Raw genomic sequence first — 17,068 nt, forward strand, 5'->3', positions numbered from 1 at the left:
CAGCCGTATCTCGCGTTACCTAATGCAACTCCACACTACGGTGCTGTGTACCGGAGGGGAGATGCGAGATACGGCTGATACTTGACGATCTGGCGAGAAAGGCTGTGGAGCCTCCGTTGATATGTCGTTGTAAATGGCTTGATGGAAAGCAGGTGTGTAGTCGGGGATGGTGCACAGCTGATTGAAGCAGGTGAGTGGAGGTTGAGCCGGGAGCCAGGAGTGACAGCCACCACGCACACACTAACAACACAGAGGGGGGGAAACAAACACAAAGGAGACGCTTGGAGCAGTACAGCCACCACAGCGTTACCTAATGCAACTCCACACTACGTCTTACGGTGCCGTGTACCGGAGGGGAGAGAGAGAGAGCAGCGAAGGGGTGGGGGAGAGAGAAGTAATACGGATTCTGTGCTGCAGGGAGGTGGATGCACAACGCACCCAGGAACGAACGCTAGCTCCGGTCCTTTTTACTGTGGACTCGATGTCCTGACAGGCTAGTATTTGTGCAACCTGCACAAACACAATACTGCACCATGATTACAAATGGTGAAATACAATGTAAAACTACCGAAAAATACCAGCTCACTAAAACACAACCGCTCAACTCAACGCAACTACTAACTATACCCGCGGTCAGAGAGCGGAGATGTTTACCCTTTGTTATGTAATATGACGCGTTTGACCTTAAAAAAAAGCCGTTTTTAAGAGCAGAGCTCAAAATTGCTCCTTTCCCTCTGAATTCCTGCCCTTATGTCTCGTAAAAAATATCAAATCCTACATTCACTTTTTTTATTGTAATTTTCAAGCAAGTTTAAGCATAAATGTAGAAAAAAAAAAAACCTGCAAGATGCTCTTTAAACTATTATCCAAACTATTATTAATTGTGCTTTGTACACCCTTATTCACACAGTTTCAAAATAAGCAGACATTCAAAGCTTGAAAGGCCTGCTGTGTTACGGTTGAGTGAAGGAAGCAGGACCCAAATGCAGATAACTCTGATGAACCTTTATTTCAAGGATAATGAAAATAACTCGGACAAAACAGAACACTCACCGGTGAACTCAGTCACCAACAAAAGACGAACCAACACTGAACACAGGAAGAGACAAGACTAAATACAGGGAGGGGTACAAGACGAGAAACAGCCGGGCAGGGGAGGAGAAACACAAGGGCGACAGGTGAACATAATCAGACAATTAGACACACCAGGGAAACTAACGACAGGGAGGAAAAACACAGGAAGAAGGACCAGACAATATACAAGGAGGAAAACACCCATAACCAGACATACAAAACTACAAACGTGAGACCATGGCAGAGACCATGGAGGGGGTCTCGGGCGGACGGCCCGGGGGCAATGCAGAGTCCACGGAGGGGCGAAGGCCACAGCGGGCGAACTCAGGGGGCCGAGCATGAGGGCGAAGACCGCGGAACTCAGGGGGCCGGGCTCGAGGGCGAAGACCGCGGCTCTCAGGGGGCCGGGCTCGAGGGCGAAGCAGGCGGCGACGGAACAACTCCGGAGGACCAGCAGGAAGGCGCTGACGGGACAGCTCCGGAGGCCGGGCAGGACCCGGTGTCAGCCGGACAGGAACCCGGCGGGACAGGCTTCGGCAGGATACCCCACGGAAGAGGACCAGAAGTTTGCAGGACCTCCGGCAGAAGAGTTGTCGGCGGGACCCCCAGAGGCACAGGACACAGGGTTGGCAGGACCCCCGGCAGAAGAGTAGTCGGTGGGGTCCCCAGCGGGACAGGACATGGAGTTGGCAGGACCCCCGGCAGGAGAGCAGTCGGCGGGACCTCCAACGGGACAGGACATAGGGTTGGCAGGACCCCCGGCTGGAGAGTAGTCGGCGGGGCCCCCAACGGGACAGGACATGGATTTGGCAGGTCCCCTGGCAGGAGAGCAGTCGGCGGGACCTCCAACGGCACAGGACACGGGGTTGGCAGGACCCCCGGCAGAAGAGTAGTCGGCGGGACCCCCAACGGGACAGGACATAGGGTTGGCAGGACCCCAGGCAGGAGAGTAGTTGGCGGGACCTCCAACGGGACAGGACAGAATGACACTATAATATTATAACAAAGGTGTGACCCACTATACTCTGCCTCTGATTTGCTAGTAATTGTTGTCTTTGTTGGGAAAACCAATAACAGGGAGAGTTAGATTGGTCATTCCTTTATCATAGTCGTAAAAAATGTAAACATTGCACTATGGATGTTCAATTACCTAATTTGGCAGAATGATTAGCCTTTAGCTTTTGTTGCTTTTTCAGGTTTTCTGACCAAACATAAATGTGTTGTTTGGAAAATGCCATGGCAACATATAGATTTTCCCTCAAGGTTTCATTGTAGCGTTTGGAACAATTCAACAGGTCTATGAAAATGATTGTTAACGCATAGATCAATACGTACCTTGCCTATCGTTGTGTAAGCTGTCTATGCGAATCAGTGTTGCTTGGAGTAGTGATTGAGCCTCGCACCTTAAGATGTAATTGATTTACAGGCTTCTATTGTCATAATGCTAAAGAGAAGGTGGACGACATTTCAGTCTGGCCTTTTGTTAATCCTGCTGGTACAGTCAAACCAATTAATTCTCTAAAGGCCAGAATTTAAGCTCGGGCTAAAACGTATGAAATTGTTTTTTTTTTGGTTTTTTGGTTTTAAATGAAGGCCAAACTCCTACAGTGAATAAGGAGGAGGCAGAATAAAAGATTGAGCAAAAGAAGGGAGAAGGAACAATCCCTCTTTACCTTGACAGGCCCTTGAACCGTAAAATGGAGGCAAAGAAGGAACTCAGAGAGATTTGTGCAGGAAAATAGTGAAGAAAGAGGATATGGTGCATTTTTTTTATACAAACAAAACTTGTTATGGTCACTTGGCTGTTTAATTGTTGACAGAATGACTCACTTTAAGTTTCAAATGAGTTGTACAAATGACATACATAATCATACATTTTCTTCTCTTGTTTACCCAGGTATATGAGAGAGGAACCAACGTGGAGCAGTTTGTGACCCGTTTCCTGCTGAAGGAATCAGCCAATCAGATTCAGTCTCTACTGAGCTCTGTGGAGAGCGCTGTGGACGCTATTGATGAGCAGCACAGCCAATCAGGGTGAGCCAATGAGAGTTGCACTGTGTGTATGTTGATGACTGTACACATGTATTGTGGCATTATCTGTAAAACTCAGATAGTCAGCAGTCAAAGTGAAAACCAGGCAGCGTTTCAATCACAAATAGTTTCTGATTAAAACGTCTGTCGCTTCCACAAACACTCACAGACTGGCACATGGAGGCGCAAACACACACAAAAACAATCAGAACAATCAGCCTCTGATTTTCTTCACAATCATAGGAAAGAAAAACAACATTTAATCTTTTTTCACTCCCATTTTCATATTTTTCATCCCCTGTGGATCCTACTGAACTTCATAATTATTTCAATATTACTTTTTCCTTCACCCCCCGTCTTATCATTTTAATAAATATTTTGTTCCACCTCTGTCTGTTTTTGCAGTCATCAACCTGCCAAGGTGAGCCCACGGATGTCAGAGAGGCGCAACGAAAACACCGTCCCTGACTATCCCCCGAACAACAGAGTCACTGCCAGGGAGGCTATTAGGACCGTCAACACTGCTTCAGGTGACACACACACACACACACACACACACACACACACACACACACACACACACACACACACACACACACACACACACACACACACACACACACACACACACACACACACACACACACACACACACACACACACACACACACACACACACACACACACACACACACACACACACACACACACACACACACACACACACACACACACACACACACACACACACACACACACACACACACACACACACACACACACATCACCTATCCCTACTCTCCACCTCAATCAGCCACCTGCACAGGTTTAATGCAGCTCTCCTACAGCATAAAGGGCAGCACGAATAAACTGGTGGAGGGAACAGGGTTAAGAGAGTAATAGAGATGAGGAGGGGGTAGTAAAGGAACATTTCTAAGGTGAGGGGACGAGATATAAAAATAAATGAAGGAAGGGAAGGTAGAGAGTTGGCTTTATCGTAAAGTGTTAAAGTAAAACATGTAAGTGTAGAGGAGGCACTTCAATCTGCTATGTACAGTAGTGCTGTTTTTTTTATGTGGTGTGTGTGTGGTACAGTTCCTAAAACAGACACAAATTGATTGAAGCTGGTAATTCCCTTTGATCAAGTGCTGGACACTCATTATTCTTTGCTTCTCGCTCTGTAAACTTCTCCCTCTCTCTCTCTCTTCTTCCACCAGCTGGTGGTTAACACTGCAATGCGCGCTCGCCTCGACACTTAGCGCCCACTCCAACAAATTGCTTGCTGTAGAAATGACACTTCAAAACTTGTCGAGATATGGCTTCCCTTTATTGTAACACAAACTTAACTTAAGAAGATTCAAACAAAAACATTCAAACACAGTTGAGTCAAGGCGTGGGGAGATCTAAACTTTCACTCCTCAGATGTTGTTATTCACAAGTGACAGTTAAAGGTGTTCAGACAACTCAAAAACACAGACAAGCTGTGGTTAACATGATAAATGACATTATCTGGTCATTTCCATATACGTAGGTGCCAACATCTTACTAAAGTTAAAGTACATGACACCATAATGACTTATTTCAGATTCATACATATTGAAATTATGAGATAATTTGAACTACTTTATATACTGCTACTGGGTATATTTACCCATACAGTACTTATATGACAATATGTTTATTTCCATGTTGATTTATATTTTGTATTAGCTGTAAGAGAAACTTCTGTGTAGCAATGCAGTGGGAGTCACCGACTCATGAAGGAGACACGGGAAGAGCAGGAGCTTTGATGTCAAACACTGATGGTTTATTTAGGAGCTTCGGCCGGAGAATTCACATCACAAGTCCAAGAGCCAGAGATTCTGACTTCATGGTAGAGTTGCCACGTCAAATCTGAAGAACTCTACCCCAGACCCATGTATTTTGCTAGTTCAGAGAGAATCATCAACATGCTGCATAACAAGATGGAACCATAACACCTCTATCCTCTGACGCCAACAGGCAGGAACAGGGAGACAGAACACAGAGCACAGCAGCCAAGGTTACAGGTGCCTGTGCTCAGTCAGGACAGTTTGAACTGATAAACTGGGTCAAAGTTATGGACCTTGGAAAATATTTCCCCAACATTAGCTAATAATCTAAATCTTTAAAGGCACTTAAACTGTTAGAGGAATCTAGAAGAGTACAAAGTAAAAATGTTGGCTTACAAAATGTAGAGGAGTAGAAGTATAAAGAGGCATAATATTAAATAATCATGGTAAATTATTTTGTAGGGGTGTTCATAGATATTTTTCAATGCAAGAAACAACATTCAATACATCCTTCACATAATGACAGATTTTCCTTTGCATCATTCAATCAACTTGTAATGATGTCAATTGAACTTAATTGCTCTGTAAGTAGAAATCACTGTAGCTTGAGAAAGAATCAATATACAATTGGTTGACTATTATTGTCAATAGTGTTCCTTGCAATACTTAAAATAAATAGTAAAATAGTCGGCTGTTTTATAGCTTTAAGCTTTTTCTGCTGAATTATTGATAAACCTGTCCGTGGAAAAAGAATAACGGAGGAAATATTTTCTCTTTAGCTGAGTAGTATCTCATATCGTATGTGGCCCTTGACCCTCGCCAGATACAAAGACGATATGAGCAAGAAGCCACTGACAGTGATGAAGCAGTCCAATAAAAAGAAAACCAAAGTGCTACTGGGTAATAAAATAGCCCCTGGTGAATACTGTATAGGAATGTGTAATACCCTGAAACAGTCAAACTAAACATACAGTACATGCTCTTCCGTATAATAAAATCCCTCATTATGTATTCAAAAGCTTCCAAATGCAGCGTGTTGCATAATATTTCTATACACAACAATTTCTGAGACATGCAAAGAAAAATGACTAGTTATTTCTGTGACCTCAATACCACCATGGATAAATAAATGCTTTTGCTTTCATCCTGAGTTATTCTTTTTTATTATTAGAGAGCTTTGTGATAAACCAGTGGAGCATACTAATTAATGAAGAGTCTGAATGAGCCTGCTTTTTATTTATTCTGCTACTCATTGAAAGAGAATGTTCAAATCCCCGTTCAAAGTGCATAGAATATAAACTCCCTAAAAAATAAAGAAAATAAATCTTCTATCATCCGACAGAAAAACAGGTTCATTACATATTAGTATTCCAGAGAGTTTTACCAAAACAGTGCTTGGCACTAAAAAATAAATTCAGTCTGATAAGAATGTTTTCACATAATGCCATCCAATTATAAACTGTACACAGGTGATAAATGAGGCACAGCCATAGTTCGACTAGTCATTATAAAGAAAAGAGTGAAGGTTATGTTAATTCCATTCTTTTTGAAGCTTTTTTAAATACTTTTTGGGGCATACACTGTGCACAAATGTAATGATTGCTGTCTGTGTGCGTCATACCAGCTTTTCTTCCTCTTTTCTTCTGTTCTCAGGCATCAAATTGCAGACATTTTTTATAAAAAGGTCAAACATACTGAACTTGACATTCAAGAGTTTTCTTTCTGTGATTGGCACATGTTCTGCAGAAATGTTTGATGTGCTTCAGATCTAGTGCTGCGTAGAATAAAAAAGTATTCATTATGGGGGGATGACAGCACAAACTGCCAGGGTTTTCAGTCCTCAGATCCAAACATCTGTCACCTGTCAAGTTGTATTCCACAATACATTTGAGCTTACAGCATGTCATAAAGAAAGCTACAGTACAAACAAGAGTCACAGCCTTGGAAATGTTTTAACTGCTAAACTGAATCAGAATAGAGGTCAGCTATTTGCGCTCAGAACAGCAGGACAGTAGCTGTTGCTGAAGTTTAAAGCACGGCAGGATTACAGCATCTCCTAGTTGGTTTGGGAATTTGAACCTGGGCTTTACTGGTCATTTTACAACCTCCATGTTGAAGGTGGAGACATTTCATTATATTGACCAAAACTGCTGCTGTGGTCAGCTTTACTTTTGCAGAAGATAAAACATGTTTTTATTTTTCATTTTAGCTTGAAGCCAGATTACTAGGCTTACTGCACTGAAGGCTATATTTACAGGCATGCCAAGAAGGTTTTCCAAATGCCCTTATACTGTACATCTTCACTACTACGTTGAAGTGTGTTAACAGTTCATTACATCTTTATACTCTGCCCATGAATGTGACATGGAGGGTTTAAAGGGATAGTTTGGATGTTTCAAAGTGGGTTTTTATGAGGTACTTATCCATCGGCATTATTTATCTGATGTAGTCAGCATGTTTGTCAAATCAGATCCAAGCAATAAAGACTACATTATGGAGAAGCCTCCAGACACCATTGACAAAAACAGTATGTTTACCTCGCAGAATAACGCCTAAATAGGATCGTTTGTTTGTGTTATTGAGTGATTTTGATTAATCTGAACAAACAAAAGTAATACAAGTACACAAACAAACCAATAGAGGCAGCTGTAGACCAGAATCTCACATTCCAATATTAGTTTCAATGGCTTTATTGTAATTTGAACAATTGCTAAAGTATATATATAAATATAAAAAACATAAATAGTGCTAGAAGAAATAGAAATACAATTGGGCAAGAGAATGTTGCAAGCGTAAGATAATTCAGGGCGTGCGTGCGTGCGGGGTGACCAGGTGTCCGGCACTGTGCGGGACTGCACACACAGCATTTTTATTATTTGTCCCGCGTCCCACAAATTCAGACTATGTCCCGCATTTGAGTGACAGTAGCGCAGAAAGGCCGGATCGTTTCGCTGACGACCAGCACCGCCCTTTATTATTATATTGTCATCGTGTAAGTTGCGCTGACAGGCGACACAGAGGTCCACACACAGTGTACCCCCACCGTTGACAGTTCACAAGCGTGTCCATAGTGTCTCTCCCCGTCCACCCCGTCCACCCCGTCCACCCAGTAAAAAAATCCCCACTACACCACTGGTTATATACATGTAAAATAGCAGTTTGAGCAGTTAACAGATGTATGCTATAAATATATGAAGGTGAAGGCACTTTACAGAGCTCAGGTATTTTTCTTACATGATAAATTACTGACTTTCTGATGGCAATGTTAACCAATGAAAATATGTTAAATTATATCAAGGTGGCTAAATAACTTTTGTTAATGATTTCTCCACTCTCTTGTCTTCTTCTTCAAATTTGGGGGTGTTTCAACTGCCAATCTATTGTAGTTAATACACTGACTTTGAACAAGTATTTCATAAAATTCCACTTCAAAAAAATAATCTCTTTGAAGTAAAGCGTATTCTAAAATCAAGGTAAGCACTTATTGGATATACTTTGCCTTAATTCCTTGGCATATCAGATCAAATGTTCCTAAATCTAGCCAATGCCTACCCCCATACTTTCTTTACTGTATATCTAAGAAGCTCTGACAAATGAGGACCTTCATGTGAGCTGCACTTTGTCTGGAGTAAGGACAAGTCGATTGATTAATGACTCCCTCTTCCTCTGTCCTACTGCCTACCCTCCTCCATAATACATGAATTCCTCCTGCACTCATAATTTCTTCTTCCCTGATTGTTCTTCTCCACTTACATGCACTCATATGAATTCACATTGAAGTTTGGTTTTGATGCCAAGTATTTGCAGTAAGATAGACAGAAATTTGAGCGAATGGAAAAAGCATTGAGTGGGAGACATCTGGGGGAAGAAACAAAGAGCGAGAAAAATAATAAGCCGGGGGAATGTAAATAAGAGAGCTAAAAATATCCACCACCACCTTTAAGTTGAGCAGCCAATACTGTGGTGTTTGCTGTGTGCAACGCTTCACTGCATATCTCCTCTAAGTGCATCTGACACTCCAACACAGACACTCTGCTGAAGACTTTTAATTGTAAATGAACTGCAGGTTATTGTTCAGTGCTTTCTCAGGCACAGGCTGTCAGTGTGTACATTCAGATAGGAATGCGTGTGTCCTTACTTGCGGCTAAAATTGATGTGATTAATATTATCCCTATGTTTATTTTTGCAAGTCTAATAGCCATGTCTTGTGAGCAGTGATTATCTGTTCCCTACTGTAGTTACTGTTTCACTTGTCAAGCCTTGAACTGATGTTTACAAAGATAGCTAGCTTATGTAGCGCAGCCCATATTAAATTATTTTACTATTTGTTTACCCTTCTACCATTACAAGAGAAAAGGCATTTATTATTATGAGGAGTAGCCTAACTAATGAATTCGAGAAAAATATTTCAAAGAACAAAGTTGCTAATAATAGCTGAAACTCTGATAGCATCCAGGGCTTCACACTAGGGAAATGCTAGATAGCAAATGTGCTAATTTCTTAACTCGTAATTTAACATATAGTTAGTTAATTATGTCCTTATTGGAATTTAAAGTAATGCTAGGCTTTTCTGTAGCTAAGGCTTTTACATTTGACAATGTGCTAATCGTTTACCTGGGGTTAAAACATAGTGCTGTGATTAAGAAGTGGTAAGGCAGCTTTTAAGATGGCATTCTAATGAAGATGGACATCATATGGTGAGCATAGATTTGTTTGATAAATCATTTCCAACAGTATGTAATATAACAACGATATAGGCTATTAAGAATAGGAAATATACATGCTATCCGTGAAAGAAAGCGTAGTTACTGCAGTCAAACAGCATCCACCCGTTTAGAAAAGACTGCCAGGGGTTAGTCCAATCAGATTGCGGGTTTGTTGTAAAAAGCATATTAGAGAAACCAGATGACTTTGCTATTTCACCAACTGCAAAGTTGGTCCTCCCTACATCAGTTGAGTCTTGCTGGGTCTATAAGAACAGTTTTTGAAGAGAAATTTGATTCTTGTTATTTGGTGCAAAAAAAGTTTATATCTTACTTGATCTATTTGACTAATTCAATTGTTTTCCGGCCGTAGTTGATGACTACTTAAATGCAGCAGCCATGTCTGCCCTAACTGTCCGTAATAGGCTTCATAGCCAGAGGAGCATACAGTAGAGCAGGTTAGGACACAGTGAAATCCATTCCATAGACTTACTTTTGGTTTTTAAAAAGGCTACATTTAAAAACATACCCTTTCAGTTTCAAAGTATTGGGTATTGCTCTAACTACAGCCTCATGCAAAGCTTTTCAATATGGCAAAATCCTAGTCTTGACAGGCCTGCTGTGCATAGTTATTTTTGCTTCGCTATGGTTGCACAGGAGCTGTTTCAGGAAGTGGTACCAAATTTATAGTCTTGAATTATAACAATTCTTGTATGGTTAAGTCTAAAAATACACGTGTATTTGTGCACCTGTGTGTGCAAACCCAGCTGTGCCTGACATTATGTGACTGTGATGGAGAAGAGAAGGGAGTCACCATATGTTTTCCAGTCTGCTGAGACCAGGGCCGGTCCTAGACATTTTGGTGCCCTAGGCGAGATTATGATTTGGTGACCCCCCCCTCCAAGCAATAAACAATAGAATATATAAAGAATAAATGAAAAATCTCTACTAAAACTGAAACGTATTGACATGTTGGTTATATTATATACATAAAGAAGGTTTCAAATGTATTCTTTATTGTATGAACATGTTTTAATTGGGGGGTGTACGTCACATCCTCTAGGGGGGTCCGGGGGTATGCCCCCCCCCCCCCCCCCGGAAAGATTTGTTTCAACATTTTAAAGTAAAATGCTTCTATCTGGTGCAATTTGAGCAGAATTACTAGAGACTAAATCTAGGGGGTACAACTCTAAACACCCATATGAAAAAGATCGGTTTACATTTGAACCTGTTAAGCACGAGAGACCCCGGTACCGGGGCCCTCCTGCAACATCTTGCAGGAAACAGTGTCTAAGGGCATGTTCATTTAATAACTATGAATGTTTTATATCCATGTAACGGGAAGAAACTCATCTAATTGATCATTTTTATATTTTTTTCAACAAAAAAAACACAATGCTAACGCTGAGCCTCTGAATGTTAACAGATGACTGCACCGAAATTCACTCACAAAACCTTATTATTTATATTTGCACATCCAACCCATCGTTTCACATCGTGAGGAGACACAGAATCGAGGGGTACCCTTGATTATCACTCAATTATACGAACTCTCGGAGATAATAACAAGAACAGACATCAAAACATATGGCGCTAGGTAGCTAAAAACGCTAACATGGCTCACCTGTGTAGTAGCCTGGTCAAAAGTGGTCTTCAATGGCATTAAAACAATATGAAATTATTTCTGATAATCCATGAGCAATAAACCTGCTTTTCGGTTTTGAGATGTCAGACCTAGAGACAGCTTGACTCTGGTGCAAAACTGCGTGCGGAAAGCCCCCACCTTTTTGTTTTACCATGTGTGTGTGTGTGGGGAGATTCCCCATCGATTCTATTGGCTCTAACGGTTAGAAAGAGATGTCAATCACCAAAATCGACCAATGGGTTCCAGAGAAACGGTAAAACCCCCATTTCCACCCAAATCACCTCAGAGGTGGAGTTTTTTTTGCTAAACCTCTCTAAAAAGGTCAAATGTTACTTGTTTTGCATCAATGTTGATACAGGGTACTTATTATACTGTATGTTGTACTTTGGATTCATAAAGCTTTTAGTCTCCCTTACCATCATCCAAGGGTAGTTTTCACTATACAGTAAGTAAAAAATATTTTTGGGACGGAAACTAAAGTATAATTTACAATTTATAGTTTTTTTACTATGTTCAATCTGAATCTATATTGATTCTGACTTTTCTAAATCCAACTCACAGGTTTATCATTACTTTGAGAAAAAAGATTATTAATTTACGCCTTTTAGAAGGAACATATGGTCATTTGTTCTGGGAATGTCATTTTCAAGCCTGAGACCTGAAAAACAGGCTCAGGGCTAAACTGGTTAATAACCAAATAAGTATGTGAACATAACCAATAACCTACCATAGCCAATAACAAATAAATATAATGTATTTTATTTTTGTTGTTCATTTATATCTTATTTTACCTAGTTAACATTTATTTATTCATGCATTTTTTTAATATCTCCAGTTTTAAATGATATCTATAAAATAAAAATGAAAAAAAAAAATCATTAATTTTTTTAATAATTTTTTTATTTTAATTATATATTTTTTTAATATTAATATTTTAATTATAAAAAATTATTAATAATAACGTTTGCATAGACATTTTCAGGGGCGGACTAGCCATCTGTATAATTTCCCCGCAACGACCCACTGAGATAACTTAAACTAAAGTGAACTATCTAAACACTCAGAGTCCTTTACCTCACTGAGCTGTAGTCATCAGACTCAATCCAACAACAATTCGCGGTACCGATGCGCGCCCTCTCTCTCTCTTGCTCGCTCGGAGGCTCGCTCGCACTTTGGCTGTGAGCTGTGGGCGCCTGATAAGTCAACATCCCCCACTTTCATCACTTACAGCGCCCATCGTACAGGGCAAGTTAAAAGTGTAACCGGGGTGAAAAGGGTGTTACCTTGACTTAATTATGAATGTTGTTACATCAAGGCTGAAAATTAGGATCAACCAAACAGTCAAAACAAAGGTTTTCCCTCCCAGAACTACCAGTGCAGCGCCCCCCCAGATCTGGCGCCCTAGGCGACCGCCTATGTCGCTCGCCTATGCCAAAGACCGGCCCTGGCTGAGGCAGATGTCAAATCTATGATGTTTTGTTGTATGACTTGTTTTTTTCCTCTGCTGAGATTTATTTTTCCACCTAGCTACATCGGTGGATTTGCATCCAGCTTGAATCCCCTGTTTTTTGGACATTCCATTGCATTCCCTGGAATAAAAAATACATATATTAGGGCCTATTGAACCCATAGAGCGGGACAGAACTTTGATATTAGGAGATGTTTTATAACGTTCTGAAATAGCAATCATGTTTATCTCAAATCACAACCAAGAAAGTTTTGAAATTCAGAAAAATGGTAACCATACTTAAAGTTAAAGGGGCTTTGTGTAAATGGTCTGCAAAGGCTAAAATCCCAAAGTTCCCTCAAAAGGGACTTTCTCTCCTGCACATTCTGAAACGACTCCATTGTACTTTGTTTACTTGCATAACATAATGACATCAATACAAAACACATGCACTTCTATTGGCTAGCGCTCCAACACATTGTAGATTATAGGCTAAGGGGCGGGATATCTCTCAGTGGTTGACCAATCACTACAGAGCTGTGGTTTAAGACAGAGGGTGAAAAAGGGTGGTGCAACACAGCCAGTATGAGAGAAATAAAGACCTTTTTGAACATTAAAGCATGTAAACATGTCACGGTAGAGGAACAAAATAAAAATTTGAAACCTTAAAATGACCATTAGCTAATGTCTTACTTCTTTCTAGAAACGCTTGTTAAAATTTCAAATGAGTTTCAGTTTTGACGGGATGTACTGTAAACCCCAGTATTTTGCGTAAAAATCTGACATTTTACCCATCCTTACATCTGTCCACTAACTTTTAGACATGCAGTACGAGACTTACACCTTTGGTATCTTTGGTATAACTTCTAGTAGGCTGCCTGTTCCGTCAAGTCCGAAATGTATCTAATAAAAAGATGGGAAGAAGTCAGAACAAACAGCTGTGAACCTTTTGAGTCACTTAAATTAAGAGATTAAGGACACTTTTTTTTCATGATTCATGTGAGCACATTTAAATACTCACAGACACAATATGGAAAGTTAAATTAGGTGAACATGGAGTTACTCAAATCAGGTTTAATTGAGGAGAAAGTCAATTGAGCCCACCCTCCCCTTACTGCTAAAATTCAAAGGCTGTAATTCCTCACACACTTCTATGATTAACAAATCTGTAATCTAAATATAAAAAACATAAATAAAGAAAAGAGATCAGAAAGATCAATAACATGCTATGCCAAAAAACAAATGACTTTGTTTTAAAGAAAATAATTTTTTTAAATAATTGTATTTATAAAATGCCACAAGAAGCACCAATCTGTACCACTTTAAACCATTAAAAACGTAATAAACTTAGCCTAATTAGCCCTCTTAACACCCATTCATGGTAAAGCAAGGTTATATGACATTTTGTTGATAATTAATTATTAAAAAGCAATAATGCAAGAGATAGACTCCTCTAACCCATTGTATTTCGTGCTACAAAATCATTTTCTACCAAAGAAAATATTGCTTTAAGACCACAGCTAATCACAAAGAGTCCAGTGTGGTATCTAAAATGTATGCTGCAAATAGAGCTAAACAGAGCACCTCCTCGAGCAGGGTCCCATCAATACTTTTTTCTTCTGTCTTTGAACAGGCCGAGATCCTTACGATAAACAGATATAATTGCCTATTTATCAGCCCCTTTGGAACTCCCACTTCACATGAAATATTCATGATGAAAGAATGGGAGTGAACTGAGAGAGATGAGAAGGAAAGAGAAAAGAAGGTGTATCGTTACTTGGTATAGTTCCTCATGTACTGTGTCCAGTTACTGCTCAGGGAAGCCATATTTTATTGTACCTATAGAATGGTGCAGTAATTCATTTTTTAAGCCGGCCCAGAAGTTACACTTCCTTACAAGTTTTGTTAAGCAGGATAATCTCCACATTTTGCACATTGCACATTGTAACTGCAGATATTTTGTTATATTTTATTTTTACGGGTATATATATATATTTAATCCATATTTCATATAAATATTGCTATATTTCAATGTTATTATAGTTTTTTCTTAGAATTTATCTTCTTGACACGTACAAAAATGACTTTCAAGAGGGAAGGGGTAAGATGCTATCTAATTTTGGGGTTTTAGGACTCTTCTTGCACCTCTCCAAAGGGTGCAGTTTGCCGACCATGTTACCAATCAGTAACATAGGGCACTACCACTTGTCCAAAAGGCTATTACCTTATCAGGATAACATGTATATGGATGAGTTATTTATTGTCAGGTTTAAAGGAAATTACAAACAAAAGATTATATCACATGTGGTCACGCTTGGGAAATGTGATCTCTTTATGTATAAGACATATTTGAATAATTGTAATCCAGCTGCATCAGATCTTGTCACAACCCATTTAGTAGCGATGTTAATGTTTGTTTATACTTGTATGTTGCAGGTGTTGTAGAAGTGAGGAAAGAAGGTTTGGACTCTCAGATCAACCGCCTGGCTGAACTGATCGGGCGACTGGAGAATAAGGTAAAGAATACAGACACGCAGGTTAACTTGTTTTGGCATATGGTTACGTTATTTCATGAATACTAACTCTAACCAATACCACTGCCTAATCCCTATCTCAATCAAAGCCTGAGTATTAAATGATATGACAGACAGTGATTTGATCTTACTTGTTTTCCTTGTAACCAAATAATTATTTCTGCCATAAAGCACTGGGGTCCGTGCACACTCGACAGCCTTGTTCGACGGCGTGAGTGTGGAGGACATATGTACGGTGGCGTCTTGGTCTACGCCAAGCCCATTCATAAGGTTCTATCTCTTGGACATGTCTGGCTCCTTCTCCTCGTCTGTGCTTGCTGAGGCAACACAGGACTGGTGAAAAGAGGGGGGCTGTGGATCGATAAGCTGTATTTGACCCCCTGGGACATAATACACTTACGTTTTCCCATACTCCTTAGGGACCTGGGAAACATGGTGCGCAGTAAGCCCCATACAGGGCTGGAAGCCTTCCCCACTGAGGTCTGTGCGCACATAGCACACTTACGTTTTCCCTTGCTCCTTAGGGACCTGGGAAACATGGTGCGCAGTAAGCCCCATACAGGGCTGGAAGCCTTCCCCACTGAGGTCTGTGCACACATAGCACACTTACGTTTTCCCTTGCTCCTTAGGGACTTGGGAAACGTGGTGCGCAGTGTGTAGTCACTTGCGCTGGCACCTGCAGGGTGGAGCTATGGGCTTATTCAGACCAATTAGGCTCTACCCAGCCAAGTGATAGGGTGATAGGAAGTTGGGGTGCGATGGCTGTTAACCAAAGGCCGGTCAGAGGCAGTGTGGTTGGTCAATGTGTGGGGCGAAAGGGCGTTTATTCATTGGGGCTCCACCCACTGTACCCATAGAGTCCAGTAGAGGGCAGAGCCTGTGTGAGATAGAACGGGGGGTTACGTATTGTAACCCTAGTTCTATAAGCACAGGTGAAGGCCTCTACCTAGGGGCCCTGTCTTCCCTATGCCGCTCGCTGAAGAGGGTGTAGGATGACAGTCAGGAGGTGTATCTGCCTTATATACTGTGAGCCTGCCCGCGCATTGAGGTAGGCTCGCCCTGATTGGCCGGCTACTTTTATACAACTTCCGTGTGTGAACACTCGCGTATCATTGATGAGAGTAGTACCAATAGAGTCCAGTAGAGGGCTCCGCCTGTGCTTATAGAGCTAGGGTTACAATACGTATCCCCCCGTTTTTGGCCGTTTCGTTCAGTTTGAAGCAATAATAACAAAGAACGAAAAGCACATTTTCTTGAGCAGATTAACCGTCCAAACCCTGAATGTTGCTGACGGTGAGTGTTGAACTTTTATTGCCATACGCAGATCTTCCTCCTTACTATATGGCTGTCAGATTAAGTGTTAAAGCTCATTCTAACAAAGTGTGAGAGCAAGCATCTTTTTTTTAACATTTTGTAACTCAAAGAGATGATTAACTCCAAGAAGTCGACACCACTTTGTCGTACAACCGCGGTGATACGTTGTCGAGATATCGTTGTTAAAGAAACAAGGAGGAAGCTCTCGTCAGCGCCCTACCAGCGCATGTCTGCCAAAAAGAGGACACAGACCCATGAATCATACGCATCATTTACGCTGGTTACATGGCCCCACTACTTTTTTAAAAAGGGCCAATTTTATTCCAACCACTTTCTTAAAGTAACATTTACTAAAAATAAATGTGAAAAATAGCATTCAGAAGGTAATATTATGAAAAAGAACATTCATCCGTTTACACTAGGTAGATGTATTTCTGGGAACCTTAGAGGTGCAATCAAAAAATGTGAACAATTACTATTAGAATACTTTGAAAAGAAAAGAGAAAAGC

At 40.7% G+C, this 17,068-nt stretch overlaps 1 protein-coding gene across 1 annotated transcript in view; it reads left to right on the forward strand.

The window, feature by feature from the left end:
* necab2 (N-terminal EF-hand calcium binding protein 2) overlaps positions 1-17,068 on the forward strand; it is a 154,681-nt gene that overhangs the window by 82,185 nt on the left and 55,428 nt on the right. Inside the window, exons 6-8 of the mRNA XM_079680327.1 lie at positions 2,972-3,108; positions 3,511-3,635; positions 15,148-15,227. Of these exons, the coding sequence (XP_079536453.1) occupies positions 2,972-3,108; positions 3,511-3,635; positions 15,148-15,227 (342 nt within the window). The remainder of the gene's footprint in view (positions 1-2,971; positions 3,109-3,510; positions 3,636-15,147; positions 15,228-17,068) is intronic.

This window comes from Notothenia rossii (assembly GCF_949606895.1).
Source record: "Notothenia rossii genome assembly, chromosome: 5".
Classification (NCBI taxonomy): Eukaryota; Metazoa; Chordata; class Actinopteri; order Perciformes; family Nototheniidae; genus Notothenia; species Notothenia rossii.